General features: G+C 36.2%; 1 protein-coding gene across 1 annotated transcript in view; it reads right to left on the bottom strand.

Annotated features, from left to right (window-relative positions):
- The window catches only part of DPP10 (dipeptidyl peptidase like 10), an 802,980-nt gene that overhangs the window by 9,493 nt on the left and 777,326 nt on the right, over positions 1 to 16,161 (bottom strand). The window contains exons 20-21 of the mRNA XM_055572870.1: positions 14,438 to 14,632; positions 13,478 to 13,532 (exon numbers count right to left, since the gene is read on the bottom strand). Coding sequence (XP_055428845.1) covers positions 13,478 to 13,532; positions 14,438 to 14,632 — 250 coding nt within the window. The remainder of the gene's footprint in view (positions 1 to 13,477; positions 13,533 to 14,437; positions 14,633 to 16,161) is intronic.

The following is a 16,161-nucleotide window of genomic DNA, read 5'->3' as shown; positions in this document are numbered from 1 at the left end:
TTGAAACTGAGCAGGTCTGAGGGGCTCCTGGGCACAGAAGACTATCTGTCCCCCTTTTCTTGTTTGTAGGGAGTAGATAAGATTCCAACATCCATGGCCTTCCCCGAGTTCCAAAGGGCAGGTTCAAACTGGCTAATCAGGGAAGGGAGGGGATGCAGAGAAAAGGGAGGAGTAGTCAAAGACAATAGTACAGCATATTAAAAAGCGGAGATATTACTTAGCTGATAAAGGTCCGTATAGTCAAAGATATGGTTTTTCCGGTAGTCTTGAATGGATGTGAGAGCTGGACATTAAAAAAGGCTGAGCACCAAAGAACTGTTGCTTTCAAACTGTGGTGCTGGAGAAGCCTCTTGAGAGTCTCTTGGACAACAAGGAGATCAAACTTGTCAATCCTAAAGGAAATCAACCCTGAATATTCACTGGAAGGACTGATGCTGAAACTGCAGTACTTTGGCCACCTGATATGAAGAGCCAACTCACTGGAAAAGACCCTGATACTGGGGAAGATTGAAGGTAGAAGGAAAAGGGGACAACAGAGAATTAGATGGTTGGATGGCATCACTGATTCAGTGAATATGAGCTTGAGCAAACTCTGGGAAATAGTGAAGGACAGGGAAGTCTGGCGTGCTGCAGTCCATGGAGTGGCATAAAGTTGGACATGTCTTAGGGCCTGAAAAACAACAAGATTCGCTTCCTTGTAAAGAGAGGGAAACATAAACACAAATTTTCTTTATAAATGTAAATGTCCCTTGCAAAAGGGTAACATCTACTCTGTTTTTAAAGCTTCTCCTGTTTATGCTGTTTCTTAAAATAATCAGCTCAAAAAAATGTTTTGCCAAAGAAACATATTCTGGGACGGCATATTCTTCTCCTCTTCAGAAGTATGAAGAAATGAATGAGTCATGCAAAGCATGTAAATAAATAGCAATTATAGAGCAAAAGTGTTGAGAGACTGAAAATTCTCTTCCTATAAGGAACTTTTCAAGTTTCTAGTTCACTATCATGAAGATTGAGACCATGGTGTTGCAGACAAGAGGTTTCAAATATTTCCCAAGCAGCAACAGTATTCTCATAGTGAAAAATGCATCTTAGCTGATAACTTTTCTGGTTCTAATTCCATAACTACCATGATTTCTGATTATGATTATCATTTCTGATTATGATTCTGTTATTTATATAACTTGACTACTTTGAGAGAATAACTGAATAACTATTCTGAGAATAAATGTTTATCATATTTAAATAATATAAATTAATAGATTGTATTGTTTTTTATCTCAGTTTCACATTATTCCCTGAGTGAGTCTGTTTAACTCCAGGAAGTAAGAAAGGTATCTTTCACAGGAGGGGAAGATCTCAGAAAAATACCTGAAAGTTCTTTTTGAGTTCTATTTGAGAGTCTTTTTAAGTTCATATTCTAAACCAGTAGATTTGGGATAGGGCCCAAGATTTTGCATTTTTAACAAACTCCTGGAAGATCTTTATGTTGCTGGTCCATATTTTGAATAGAAAGTTCTTATTGTGTAATAATGTAATAGGGATTCCCACCAGACTATCTTTCTAACTTCAGCCAGAATTCCCTAGACTAGTGGAACTTAATATATATATATATATATATATATATATATATATGTGTGTGTGTGTGTATGTGTACCAATGCCCTCAAAATCAATTGAATCAATATGTATAGAATGGGCTGTGGAGTTCTCCATGTGATTCTAAGTGAAAGTACTGTTGTAAATCACTGCTGCTGCATAAGACATTTTATCTGATTTCTTAAAAAACAAATATCTGGCATTTGGGATCAATGAAAGTAAATTGAAAACTTAACAATATTGAAAGGTTTTGAGTAAAATTCTCTCTATAGCAGTTAAAAATCTAATTCAAAATACTGCTTTAATCTGATTTATTTCAGTTAATAAATTCTATTTTTAAAAGAAAATCAATACTGGCAGGATTAAAATTAATTTTAATTGCTTACCTTCTTCTCTATCATTTCATATTTATTTACTGAATATAAGAACAGATCATAGTAGCTTTATCATAGTTTATTTATGAAATCTCCATACTGTTCTCCGTATCAGTTTGCGTTCCTACCACGTTACTGTATGTAAAATGGATAGCCAGTAGGAGTCCATGTATGATGCAGGGAACCCAAGGCCAGTGCTCTGTGACAACCTAGAAGGGTGGGATGGGGAGGAGGTGGGAGGAAATTCAAGAGGGAGGGCACATATGTACACCTAGTACTGATTCGATGTATGGAAAAAAAGTCACCATATTGTAAAGTAATTATCCTCTAATTAAAATAATAAAATATATAATAAAAAGAATAGATCATGAAAAAGTTCTTGGAAAAATACTATCCCACAAGATGTTAGGAATCTTAAGTTCTAGTTAAATATGGAATGGTGCTTTAATTTTCAAAGCAACTCATATCTATCAGGAAGATGCCAAAAACCGGGGCTCATCATATTGACTGCAGTTAATGAGAGGATGTTTTTATCAATGTGACATAGACCAATAATGGTCAATAATTGGTATAGGCTGCTATGTTTCTGTTGTGCTGTCATCTTATTGGTATTCTCAGTGATCAGATTTTTCCATTCATTACAATTGTTGCATCATGTGCATTTGCAAAATATCTTTAGCATTACTTGTAAAATTTTAACAAATGTATCTAGATTTTTAAAAGTTTATTCTGTGGATTTAAAGTATAGAAAATTTAATTTCTTTAAAAAATATATTTTACCCTTGGTGTAAGAAATTGAATCCAATAGACAAAAGGACTAGAAGAGCAAGGGAGAGAGGAAATCTGTAATACCATTTTACTGAGGACTTACATTTTCATGGGCCTCATGTTTTGAAATAATAAAGTGACTTTTTTGGCACAGTGTGCAAAAAGGTTTCATGAGTGAGTGAAGTCGCTCAGTCGTGTCCGACTCTGCGACCCCGTGGACTGTAGACAACCAGGCTTCTCTGTCCATGGGATTCTCCAGGCAAAAAAACTGGAGTGCGTTGCCATTTCCTTCTCCAGGGGATCTTCCCAACCCAGGGATCAAACCCAGGTCTCCTGCATTGCAGGCAGATGCTTTACCCTCTGAGCCACCAGGGAAGCCCTAAAGGTTTCATGGTTGTAATCAAAAATACATAGTAACAGAGCTGAAAAAAAAAAAAAGTTTTCCTACAGCTTTAGACTTGTATGATTCCCTCTGAATCACATCACTTCTAATATATAGTGAATTGATTTGAAGTAAAAATACTGTAAATACTTTATGAATAATAAAATTTATTATATTAATTTGCATGAAAACTGTTGAATTTGTTTAATGTAACCACATATACTATATTACAATTTTTATATTCCTGCCCCCCTAGAAGTGACTCAGTGTCCCTAACAAACTTTACCCATATTGAGACTATTATTAATAAGACTATAAATAATAAATAATTACCTCCATAGGTTGCTTGAAAAACTTCCATACTTATTGCATTTTTAAATTTCTTTTACCTTTCCCAGGAAGGTCTCTTGTCTCCTCAAATTTCCCTATTTTAGACCAATCAATATCTCCTAGTGAAATAATTCTTGTCTCATGATTGAAAATTGCTAACTCATCTTTAATCTTGATCTCCTGTCTCTCTGCTTCACTTTTCTGAACTGCAATATCATGTCTGACATTTTATATACTTTTCTAATTATTTGTTTTTCATTTATCTCTCCTCATTGCATTAACAATTTTTAAAAAGATAGATTTTATTTTTGGTTTGTGACTTCTATATGTCCAGCAACTGAAAAGTGCTAGGCACATAGTATACACTCAGTAAATGTTTGTTGAATGAATAAATTTTAATTCCATTAATGCTGGCCTGGTAACCACAGCAATACAAGTTCTCAGTATGATGCATATAGGGTATTAAATTTTGCCATTTATTTTTAATTTGTGTCATCAATCTTAAAAAAAAAGTCAGAAAAATTTATTTCAGCAGGTTTTTTTTTTTTTTACTTTTAACACAAATATAATTACTTGGTACAAAGAACATTAATATTATTATATTGTATTTTATGAACTTAATTAGGTCATAAGGATAATTATTTAAACTAAAATGGCTCAACATCTTTAATCATGTCATTTGAATAATTATTGAGTAACAGATGGCCACTTAATGGCTAAATATGCTAATAGTATAAGCTTTCCATTTATCTAACAAACAAGTTAGAAAATAACACTGACAAAAACATACTACTCACAATAAACACTAAAATGCACTAATAATAAATAATACATAGAAATAAACAAAGCAGGAAAGAAAACTAAAAATTCTATTGAAAAATACAAAAAGGATTAAATAAAAGAGATGTAATATGTGATTCAGTCAAAGCAGCATCTTTTGAAAATTTTAATTATTCTCAAATTAAATATTGTTTAAATAAAGTTTTAGTTAAAAAATATAGCCAAATGTTTTGGGAGAATTTGAGAAAGGAGAAAATAGGAACAGTAGGTCAAAGGTATCTTGAAAGAAAAGAACAAAGAGTGGGAAATATTTTAAAATATTAAAATGAATTATTATTAGGCATACTATACCCACCAAGGCTTTCCTTGTGGCTCAGATGGTAAAGAATCTGCCTACAATTGCAGGAGACCCGGGTTCGATCCCTGGTCAGGAAGATCTCTTGGAGAAAGAAATGGCAACCCATTCTAGCATTCTTGCCTGGAGAATTCCAAGGACAGAGGAACCTGGAGGTTTGCAGTCCATGGCATCACAAAGAATTGGAGGCAACTGAGCAACTTCCCTGGTTGCTCAGCTGGTAAAGAATCCACCTGCAATGTGGGCAACCTGGGTTTGATCCCTGGATCAAAGGGATCCCCTGGAGAAGGGAATGGCTACCCTCTCCAGTATTCTGGCCTGAAAATTCCATGGATTGCTACAGCTTCCTGCCTGCAAGAGTATAGTTGATGGACAAAAGCATAATATATCAAAAAATGAAGCACATAGAGACAAATATATTTTTAAAATATTAAAATATCAAATATAATATTTTGGTGAGCTTAGGGAAAAATTCAACTGGCCTAATTACATATCTATTTGAAAACTTTGGAAAATTGGAACAGCAAAAAAATAAAAATAAAAATTGAAGTAATGATAACTGGACATTCTCCAAATTTGATGAAAACACTAAAGCCAAAAAGCACAGTGTATTCCCCAAAGGGATAAGGGTTGGCTATCTAGCAGGAAAGAGAAAATCCCAGAGGAGAGAAAGAACATGAAATGAGTTCAATTCAAATGTTTTTGCAACTGAAAATCAAATAAAACATAAATACCTTGACAAGGCTTACAGTCTGACATAAGAAATGAAATAAGAACACAAATAAATATAATGTGCTATATTATGATATAATGAATATAAGAAACGACTGACAAAGTGTTCTTTTAATACACAGGAGGGAATGATGATTTCCAGTGGGAGAGATTTAGTGAATAATTAATGGAGGCAAGGACCTCTGAATGAGACTTAATAAGAAGTAGAATTATAAAACCCATGTACAGACTTGAGGCTGTTATTAGAAATAAATTAAAAGGTATGAACAAAAGCAGTGAAGTAAAAAGGTGGAAGAAATACTTATAACCAGTAAAAATTTTGGCTTAACTATATTGAAGAAAATTCATTTGGAACAATAAATAACCTCAGAATAAGCTTAAAACCTATGTTAGGTAATAGTTAAAACTTTTTAGTTAATTTTGTTTACCTATAGAATATGTGTGCAATATTAAAATGAAATTGGATATAAAAAGTCAAGCATTATCTTTTATGTTGGCTGAAGTTTTTCTCTAGTATCCATGTGATAATTTTGAAGAGAATGCGTTTATTTAATCAGTGCTTTCCTGGCATTTACAGGCTTATTATTTCAATTAATAGAATATAGGTAGGGATGTTGTCCAAAATTATATATTATTTGACACAAAATACATTTTTAGAAATACTAAAAACTCTATATTCCTTTATCAGGTTACAAGGGTAGAAAGAATAGTATTGCTTTTCAAATTCTGAGAGACTAAACTGAACAAATTATACATAAAATAAAAAATATTGACCAATTTCCTCGAGTTCACTATTTCAGCTTTATGGAGACCAACAGTGAAATGTACCTGAAAACTTCCAAGCAAATTTCATTTCTGCTGACAAAGTCAATTATAATGAATGAAATCAATTATTTAATGAGGGTGATATAGATGTAGATATAGTTATATACATATAATAGACCATAAAAAACAGAATGAACTTTAGACCAAAGGGAAGAAAAACCTGGAAACTCAATCAAATAGTTACACAGCTAAAGGAAATAAGTCGCTTAAAGATTGTTGATTGAAATTAAAATTCCTGGCCCTCTAGAACACCTCACTTGAATCATAACACTTTTCACAATAAATTCTAACTCAGCCTAGAATCTTAGAAGGGAACAGAGCTTTAGCCTCATTGATGGTAAAAACATGAAGTGTGGCAATGCCATTTCTAGCATTTGGTGAAACTGACATCTTAATAGATTCAACTGAAAACAAAACCAAAACTAAACAAAAAATAAATACATAAAAAGTGGTAATTAAAAAAAATAAAGAACTAAAACAACTAAAAGTAATTTTGAATACAACATTGAGCTGGCACAAAGGTTATGAATTCACAAAGGCCAGATATTACTGAAAACTGTAAACTTGAGAGGTAAACAAGCATAAAGCCATTTTTGCTTGCTTGTTTCTTTATTTGTTTTGCAAATGCAAGTGATTTAGGCCTTCTGCTATGATGACTCAATGCATGATGTAGACAAAATGCATAGATTCCAAACTAAAGGGAGGCTGTACAAAGCTCTACCCCTAAAGATGACAAGAGAAAACTATGCTGCATAAAAGGATTGGTGAAATAATTTTGTTTTTATTCTTGTCATGAACTTGTACTGAATCAATGAAAAAAACTAATCTTGACTAAAAATTTGAGCCATAGGTCAACATTAGTGTTTGCTGACCCAATGTATCATGTAAGTATAATTAAAACAAAACAAAGCAAACACAAAAATACAAATGCAATATAAGCCTTAAAGAATCCCAAGTATAAAATCCCAGTTTTGATGGAATTAATGGAAGACAATTAAACATATTCAAAGAACCCATCAAATCCCAAACATGATGAATAAAAAGATATTCATAACTATACACATACTGTAAAAATTATAAAACTCCAAAAAAAACATATCTTAAAAAAAAAAAGTGAAACTGGCAATATTTCTTAGATGCCAATTCTTCCTAAGTGATCCACAGATTCAGTAGAATTCCCAAGAAAATCCCCATGGTCTATTTTTGATGGTCCATTGTTTAAGACTCAGTGCTTCCAATGCAGGGAGCATGAGGTCAATCCCTGGTCCTCAAATTAAGATCCCACATGCTCTGTGATGTAGTCAAAAAAAAAAAAAAGATTACAAAAGGTGATTCTAAAATTTATAAAGAAACTCAATGTCTAGATGAGATAAAAGAACCCTGAAAAAGAACAAGACAGAAGAACTTCTACTATCTCATTTCTAGACACAATATTATTATAAACAGTGATTTTTAGTATGTCAATTATATCTCAATTTAAAAGATGAAAAAAAGGGAAGAACAGGTTTGTAATTATAATATGCTCCCTCTGATTTAGTAGGGTTTCCCCAGTGGCTCAGAGGTAAAGAATCTGCCTGCCAAGCAACAGATGTGGGTTTGATCCCTGAGTCAGGAAGATCCCCTAGAGAAGGAAATGGCAACCCACTCCAGTATTTCTTGTCTGGGAAATCCCTTTAACAAAGGAGCCTAGCAGGCTACAGTCCATGGGGTCACAAAGAGTTGGACATGACTTAGCCCGGCTCAGCAACATCAAGAAATATCAAATCACTATGTTGTGAAAACAGACACTAAACAGGAACTAACGCAGTATTGTAGAGGTAGGTAGGGGAATTGGATGAAGGCAGTCAAAAGGTACAAACTTCTAGTTATAGGATAAATAAGTACCAGGTATATATAATATACCATATGATAAATGTAGTTGATACTGCTGTATGTTACATATGGTCCTTTGTGGATCACTGTCTTGTCATGGTGAAGGTGTTTGCGTATCTCAATGAAGCTATGAGCCATGCTGTGTAGGGCTACCCAAGATAGACAGGTCATAGTGGAGAGTTCTGACAAAATGTGATCCATTGGAGGAGGGAATGGAACACTACCCCAGTACACTAGCTGTGAGAACCCCATGAACTGTATAAAAAGACAAAAAGATACGACACCAAAAGAAGAGCCCCACCCCAGGTTGGAAGGTGTCCAATATGCTACAGGGGAGGAGGGAGGAGGTCTTCTAATAGCTCCAGAATAAATGAAGTGATGGCCAAAGCAGAAATACTTGTGGACTTTTCTGGTGATGAAAGTAAAATCTGATGCTGTCAAAAACAGTACTGCATTAGAACCTAGAAAGTTAGGTTCATGAATCAAGGTATATTGGATGCGGTCAAGCTGAAGATGGCAAGAAAAAACATCAACATCTTAGGAATCAGTGAGCTAAAATAGACAAAAATGGGTTAATTTAATTCAGATGACCTCATGCGAAGAGTTGATTCATTGGAAAAGACCCTGATGCTGGGAGGGATTGGGGGCAGGAGGAGAAGGGGACAACAGAGGATGAGATGGCTGGATGGCATCACTGACTCGATGGACGTGAGTCTCAGTGAACTCCGGGAGTTGGTGATGGACAGGGAGGCCTGGCGTGCTGCGGTTCATGGGGTCGCAAAGAGTCGGACACGACTGAGTGACTGATCTGATCTGATCTGATTGTATCTACTACTGTGGGCAAGAATCCTGTAGAAGAAATGCTGTAGCCCTCATAATCAACAAAAGAGTCTGAGATGCAGTACTGGGTTGCAACCTAAAAATGGCAGAATGATCTCAGTTCTTTTCCAAGACAAACCATTCAACTACACTGTAATCCATGTCTATACTCCAACTACTGATGCCAAAGAAGCTGAAGTTGATCAGTTCTATGAAGACCTAGAAGACCTCCTAGAACTAACACCAAAAAGACATCCTTTTCATCATAGAGGATTGAAATGCCAAAGTAGGAAGTCAAAAGATAATTATAGTAAAACATAATTTGGGCCTTGGAGTATAAAATGAAGCAGGGCAAAGGCCAATATAATTCTGCCAAGAGAATGCACCAGTTAATAGCAAACATCGTTTTTCAACAACACAAGAGATTATTTTAGACATGGACATCACCAGATGGTCAATACTGAAATCAGATTGATAACATTCTTTGTAGCCAAAGATGGAGAAGCTGAATACAGTCAGCAAAACAAGACCTGGAGCTGACTCAGATCATCAGCTCCTCATAGCAAAACTCAGGCTAAAACTAAAGAAAATGGGGAAAACCACTAGGCCAGCCAGGTACAACTTAAATCAAATCCCCTATGTATATACTATGGAGGTGATTGATAGATTCAAGGGATGAGATCAAGGAAACAGTATTCCTGAAGAACTATGGACATAGGTCTACAATATTGTATAGGAAGCAGCAAAGAAAACATCCTGAAGAGAAAGAAATGCAAGAAGTCAAAGTGCTTGTCTAAGGAGGCTTTACAAATAGCTGAGGAAAGAGAAGAAGAAAAGCAAGGGAGAAAGGGAAAGGTACTCCCAACTAAATGCAGAGTTCCACAGAAAAGCATGGAGAGACAAGAAGGCCTTCCTCAATGAACAATGCAATGAAAACAACAAACAGAAAGCGTAAGACTAGAGATCGCTTCAAGAAAATTGGAAATATCAAAGGAACATTTCATCCAAAGATGGGCACAATAAATTAGGACAGAAATGGCAAAGATCTAATAAAATCAGATCAGATCAAGAAGAGATGGAAAGGATACACAGAATATCTGTACAAAAAAGATTTTAATGACCCAGATAACCACTATGGTGTAGTCTCTCACTCAGAGTCAGACATTCTGAATAGTGAAGTTAAGTGGGCCTTAGGAAGCACTGCTGCTAATAAAGCTAGTGGAGGGGATGGAACTCCAGCAGAGCTATTTAAAATCCTAAAAGATGATGCTATTAAAATGTTGCATTCAATATGTCAGCAAATTTGGAAAATCCAGCAGCGGCCATAACTCTGGAAAAAGTCAATTTTCATTTCAGTTCCCAAGAAGGGCAGTACTAAAGAATATTCAAACCAGCAAACAACTGCACTCATTTCCCACGCTAGTAAGGTTATGCTCATAATCCTTCAAGCTAAGCTTCAGCATTACGTGAACCAAGAACTTCCAGAAGTTCAAGCTGGTTTTAGAAAAGGCAGAAGAACAAGAGATCAAATTGCCAGTGTTTGCTGGATCATAGACAAAGCTAGGGAATTCCAGAAAAATATCTACCTCTGTTTCATTGACTACGCTAAAACCTTTGACTATGTGGATCATAACAAATAGTGGAAAACACTTAAAGAGATGGAAATACGGGAACATCTTACCTGCCTCACAAGAAACCTGTATGCAGATGCAGTTCCGTTCAGTTCAGTTCAGTTGTTCAGTCGTGTTCAACTCTTTGGGACTCCATCGACTGCAGCATGCCAGGCCTCCCTGTGCATCACCAACTCCCGAGTTTACCCAAACTCATGTCCATTGAGTCAGTGATGCCATCCAAACATCTCATCCTCTGTTGTCCCCTTCTCCTCTTGCCCTCAATCTTTCTCAGCATTAGGGTTTTTTCAAATGAGTCAGCCCTTTGCATCATGTGGCCAAAGTATTGGAGTTTCAGCTTCAACATCAGTACTTCCAATGAATAGTCAGGACTGATCTCCTTTAGGAGGGACTGGTTGGATCTCCTTGCAGTCTGAGGGCCGCTCAAGAGTCTTGTCCAACATCACAGTTGAAAAGCATCAATTCTTCGGTGTTCAGCTTTCTTTATAATCCAACTGTCACATCCATACATGACCACTGGAAAAACCATAGCCTTGACTAGATGGACCTTTGTTGGCAAAGTAATGTCTCTGCTTTTTAATATGCTATCTAGGTTGGTCATAACTTTTCTTCCAAGTAGCAAGCATCTTTTAATTTCATGGCTGCAGTCACCATGTGGAGTGATTTTGGAGCCTCCAAAAATAAAGTCAGCCACTGTTTCCACTGTTTTCCCATCTATTTCCAATGAAGTGATGGGACCAGATACCATGATCTTCGTTTTCTGAATGTTGAGCTTTAAGCCAACTTTTTCACTCTCTTGTCTCACTTTCATCAAGAGGTTCTTTAGTTCTTCCTCATCTTCTTCCATAAGGGTGGTGTCATCTGCATATATGAGGTTATTGATATTTCTTCCAGCAATCTTGATTCCAGGTTTTGCTTCATCCAGCCCAGCATTTCTCATGATATACTCTGCATATAAATTGAATAAGCAGGGTGACAATACACAGCATTGACTGTATATTGACTCCTTTTCCTCTTTGGAACTAGTCTGTTGTTCCATGTACAGTTATAACTGTTGCTACCTGACCTGCATACAGATTTCTTAAGAGGCAGGTCAGGTGGTCTGGTATTCCCAGCTCTATCAGAATTTTTTCCACAGTTTATTGTGATCCACACAGTTAATGGAGAAGGAAATGGCACCCCACTCCAACACTCTTGCTTGGAAAATCCCATGGACAGAGGAACCTGGTAGGCTGCAGTCCATGGGGTCGCGAAGAGTCGGACACGACTGAGCAACTTCCCTTTCCCTTTCCCTTACACAGTCAATGGATTTGGCATAGTCAATAAAGCACAAATAGATGTTTTTCTGGAACTCTCTTGCTTTTTTGATGACCCAGCAGATGTTGGCAATTTGATCTCTGGTTCCTCTGACTTTTCTAAAACCAGCTTGGACATCTGGAAGTTCATGTTTCATGTATTGCTGAAGCCTGGCTTGGAGAATTTTGAGCGTTATTTTACTAGCATGAGTACAATTGTGTAATAGTTTGAGCATTCTTTGGCATTGCCTTTCTTTGGGATTGGAATGAAAACTGACCTTTTTCCAGTCCTGTGGCCACTGCCGAGTTTTCTGTATTATAAAGCAGAGATACTACTTTGCTGACAAAGGTCCATATAGTCAAAGTTATAGTTTTTCCAGTAGTCATGTATGGATGTGAGAGTTGAACCATAAAGAAGGCTGAACACTGAAGAATTTATGCTTTTTAACTGTGGTGTTGGAGAAGAAAGACTTTTGAGAGTCCTTTGGACTGCAAACCAATTCAGTCCAAAATCAAACCAGTCAGTCCGAAAGGAAATCAGTTATGAATATTCATTGGAAGAACTGATGCCGAAACTGAAGCTCTAATAATTTGCCCACCTCATGAGAAGATTTGACTAATTGGAAAAGACCCTGATGTTGGGAAAGATTGAAGGCTGGAGAAGAAGGGGATGACAGAAGATGAGATGTTTGGATGGCATCACTGACTCCATGGACATTAGTTTGAGCAAGTTCCGTAAGATGGTGAAGGACAGGGAAGCTTAGCATGCTGCAGTCTGTGGGGTTGCAAAGAGTTAGACATGACAGAAACTGAACAACAGAACAACAAGAGAGTAAATCCTAAGAGTGCCCATTTCAACGAAAAAAATTTTTTTTCCTATTTAGTTTTGTGTCTATATGGGATAATTGTGCTTGTATAATCATTCATGTCTGCCTCTTTGCAACCCTATGGCCTGTAGTCCACCAGGCTCCTCTGTCCATGGGATTCTCCAGGCAAGAATACTGGAGTGGGTTGTCATGCCCTCCTCCAGGGGATCTTCCGGACCCAGGGATCGAACCCACGTCTCTTTTTTCTCCTGCGTTGGCAGGTGGGTTCTTTATAACTAGTCCCACCTATACTTTAATAGAAAATTATTTTAAAAGGAAGTAAATATCATCCAAGAACACAGCAACATAATTAGAAATCCTGGTCATCTTTTAGTCTCTAAGCCCTGTAGTCTTTGCCAAGTCTGTGGTGCTTGTTCCTTATTTGGATAACAGGCTCCTTCAACAGATTTACGTGACTGATTATTTCTTGTTATTTAAGTATCCACTTACATATCACTTAAATTGGAGGGGCCTTACTTGACCACTCAATCTAATAATATTGGTCCCTTCATCCATCAGTTTTTCTTGTTTTGTTTTCCTTAAAAGACACAATACCAGATGAAACTATGCTTTTAATTTACTTGTTTACTTTCCCTTTCTCCTCTCTAGAAGATAATCTTCATGAAAACAGATTCCTTTTTTTTTGTCCTACTGTTGCTCTATTCCTAATACCAGGTTCCAATTAGAGATACACAGTACATAGTTGCTGAATTAATAAATAACTGAATTTATATACTATTAATTACAATGTTTCATTTTAAAGGATAACAGAAATTATACTAATACAAAGAGAGTAATTATACAAGTACACATAGAAACAGGTAATGTACACACACATATTTCTACTGTTTACCTTTCCAAAAACGCTTAATCTTTTGGAGTCAATGTATGGCTGTTTCAGTAAAAATCTGAAATGAAAAAAAATTATAGTTGTATCTTCTTAAGTTAAATGAACCATGGAAATTCATTCTTAGCCATAAGGGAAAAAAAACAAAACCAAAACAGAAGTCAAACAAGAACTGCTTTAGTGGTTAGAACTCTGTTCATATGGAAGGGTACTGTATACCAAAGTCTTGCTTCTCAGAGTAGTGGAGCAGTTTGGGTGTCACCCCTGTTAGCTTGTTACAAATGCAGAATCTCGGGTCCACTACAGGCCTACTGAATTAGCATCTACGTTTTAACAATATCCTAGGTAATACCTCAGTTCACCTTTTCTCGCTCATGTGGGAAACGTATTTATGAAAGCTCAAGAACTGTAATTAACTGGGAAAATGATAGACATTGTGATTATTATAAATAAATAATATTGTAGTTTAATGAAGCTCTCTCCCATTTCACAAATCCAAAGTGAATTCTAATTCTAGAGGGGGACGTATGATAATTCTTTCATTATGTCAATGAGTGTGAAAGATACTTGAAAAAATAGTTTATATCAGGGGTCCCTTTCCCCAGACCACAGACTGGTACTGGTCCATAACCTCTTAGGAAGTGGGTCACACAGCAGGAGGTGAGACAGGTGAGTCAGTGGAGTTTTATCTATATTTACAGTCATCCTCTCATCACTCTCATTACTGCCTGAGCTCCACCTTCTGTCAGACCAGTGGTGGCATTAGATTCTCTCTGATCCATGGTAAAATTGTCTTTCATGAAACCAGTCCCTGAGATCAAAAAGGTTGGGGACTACTGGTCTATATAATTAACCTAGAAAGTTGTCTAATCATTAAAACACAAACCTCTTAGCATTAATAGTATTATATATCACATACCTAGCATTCACATAGGACAAACAATAAGAAGATGTACACCTACTTACTTCACAGCTGCTATTTGGTCCTTTACTTCCACTGAGCCTAATCTTCGATGAATCTCTTGCAAAATTTTCAGGCCCTGAAATCCACTTCCTCTGCCATCAAACCGTGCAATGATGATGTTATCCGTGTCGACAAGCACTGAATCCCAGTCAATATGGAACTTATCTGTTACCAGCTGGCTTCCTGGTTCTTCATCCCTGAAAATACCGATACATTGACTCAAAACAAGAATAATTAATAATGCAGTAGAAATCTGTTTTCTTACTTATTAGTTAAAATTATGGAAAAGACCCATTTTGATTATTAAAATTTCAGTTAATTCTTGATATTAAGCCTGAAAATATGTCATTTCCCTTTGTAAACTTTTGAATGGAAAACTCTTGAATGAAATGAAAATATAAAACAGAACTTAAAACTATTCATGAGAAACTATTTTAATTCATTTTGAAAAGAGAACAAAGAAAAATACACACACCTTTCATAGACATTTCTAAAGGATGATCATGAAGTTGACATACAGGCCCTACTTTATTGGATTTCTTACAGTGTTTTCAAAATGTCTTACAGAGGGTATACAAGGGGTTAGAGATCTGATAGAAAGAAGGATCAGTCGTAGAGGCTTAAAAATAATTTAACAAGAGATGTGCAATCCTAAAGCATATCAGATTTAAAAAGAAACACTGCATTAATATTTTCTGAATTTGTTTCTTGTGACAGAATTCTCACTGAGAAGAATTTAAGCAAAGAGTGAGAAAAAGATATTTCTCATCTCTAAAGCTGACAGCAAGAAAAGGAAGCAGAGACACATATGTTTGAAAAATTCGAAAGCTAGACGTAAAGAAGGACACACCGATTATAAAGCATGAACATTCTCTCCAGAGGGAAAAGGTGATACAATTTTAAAATGTCACATTACAGTGGTATTTATAACTTATTCTCTTTGGAATACAGAAAGGTTAAAAAAAAAAAAGCAGACTCTCATAAAAATCACACAGATTATCTAGGTCCAATGGCTTCTCCAGTGGTCCAATGGCTCAGAAATAAAGAAACTGCCTGCAATGCAGGAGGTGCAGATTCATAGGCTACATACCAGAAAAATTCACCCTACACACTCCCTTGTAAAGACACCAAACTTGCCTTCAAGTCTATGCAAATATATTGCTTAGAAGCACTAAAATATACCAATGCACAAACTAATTCTCATTAACAAGCTCTGAGGTTATCAGGTTTGCTAAAGAAAAAACTTCTGAGCAGCAAGTGGAACTGAGTAGACGCAGAGGTTATGTGGGACCTAAAGAGGAAACAGGGAATAGGGCAAAATGTCAGACAACTAAAATGTACTGAATGCTATTATGGGATGAACTGTGTCTCAAAAACTGTATGTTGAATCTGTAATGTGTACCACCTCAGAATCTGAATGTATTTGGAGATAGTGCTTTTCCAGTAGTGATTAAATTGAAATGAGGCTATTAGGCTGAACCCTAATCTAATCTGACCTGTGTCCTTGCAGCAGGAAATTAGGACACACAGAGATCCTAGTGGCAGGCATGCACAAGGGAAAGAACATGAGAAGAGGATCCGAGAAGGCAGCCATCTGCAAGCCAAGGAGTGGTCTCAGAAGAAACAGAACCTGCTGAACCCTAGCTTTTGGAGGTCTAGCCTCTAGAATTATGACAAAATAAATTTCTGTTGTTTAAGATACCCAGTCTGGTATTTTATATGTCAG

Source organism: Bubalus kerabau, chromosome 3 (assembly GCF_029407905.1).
Source record: "Bubalus kerabau isolate K-KA32 ecotype Philippines breed swamp buffalo chromosome 3, PCC_UOA_SB_1v2, whole genome shotgun sequence".
Taxonomy (NCBI): Eukaryota; Metazoa; Chordata; class Mammalia; order Artiodactyla; family Bovidae; genus Bubalus; species Bubalus kerabau.
This window is presented reverse-complemented; position numbering and strand designations above follow the sequence as displayed.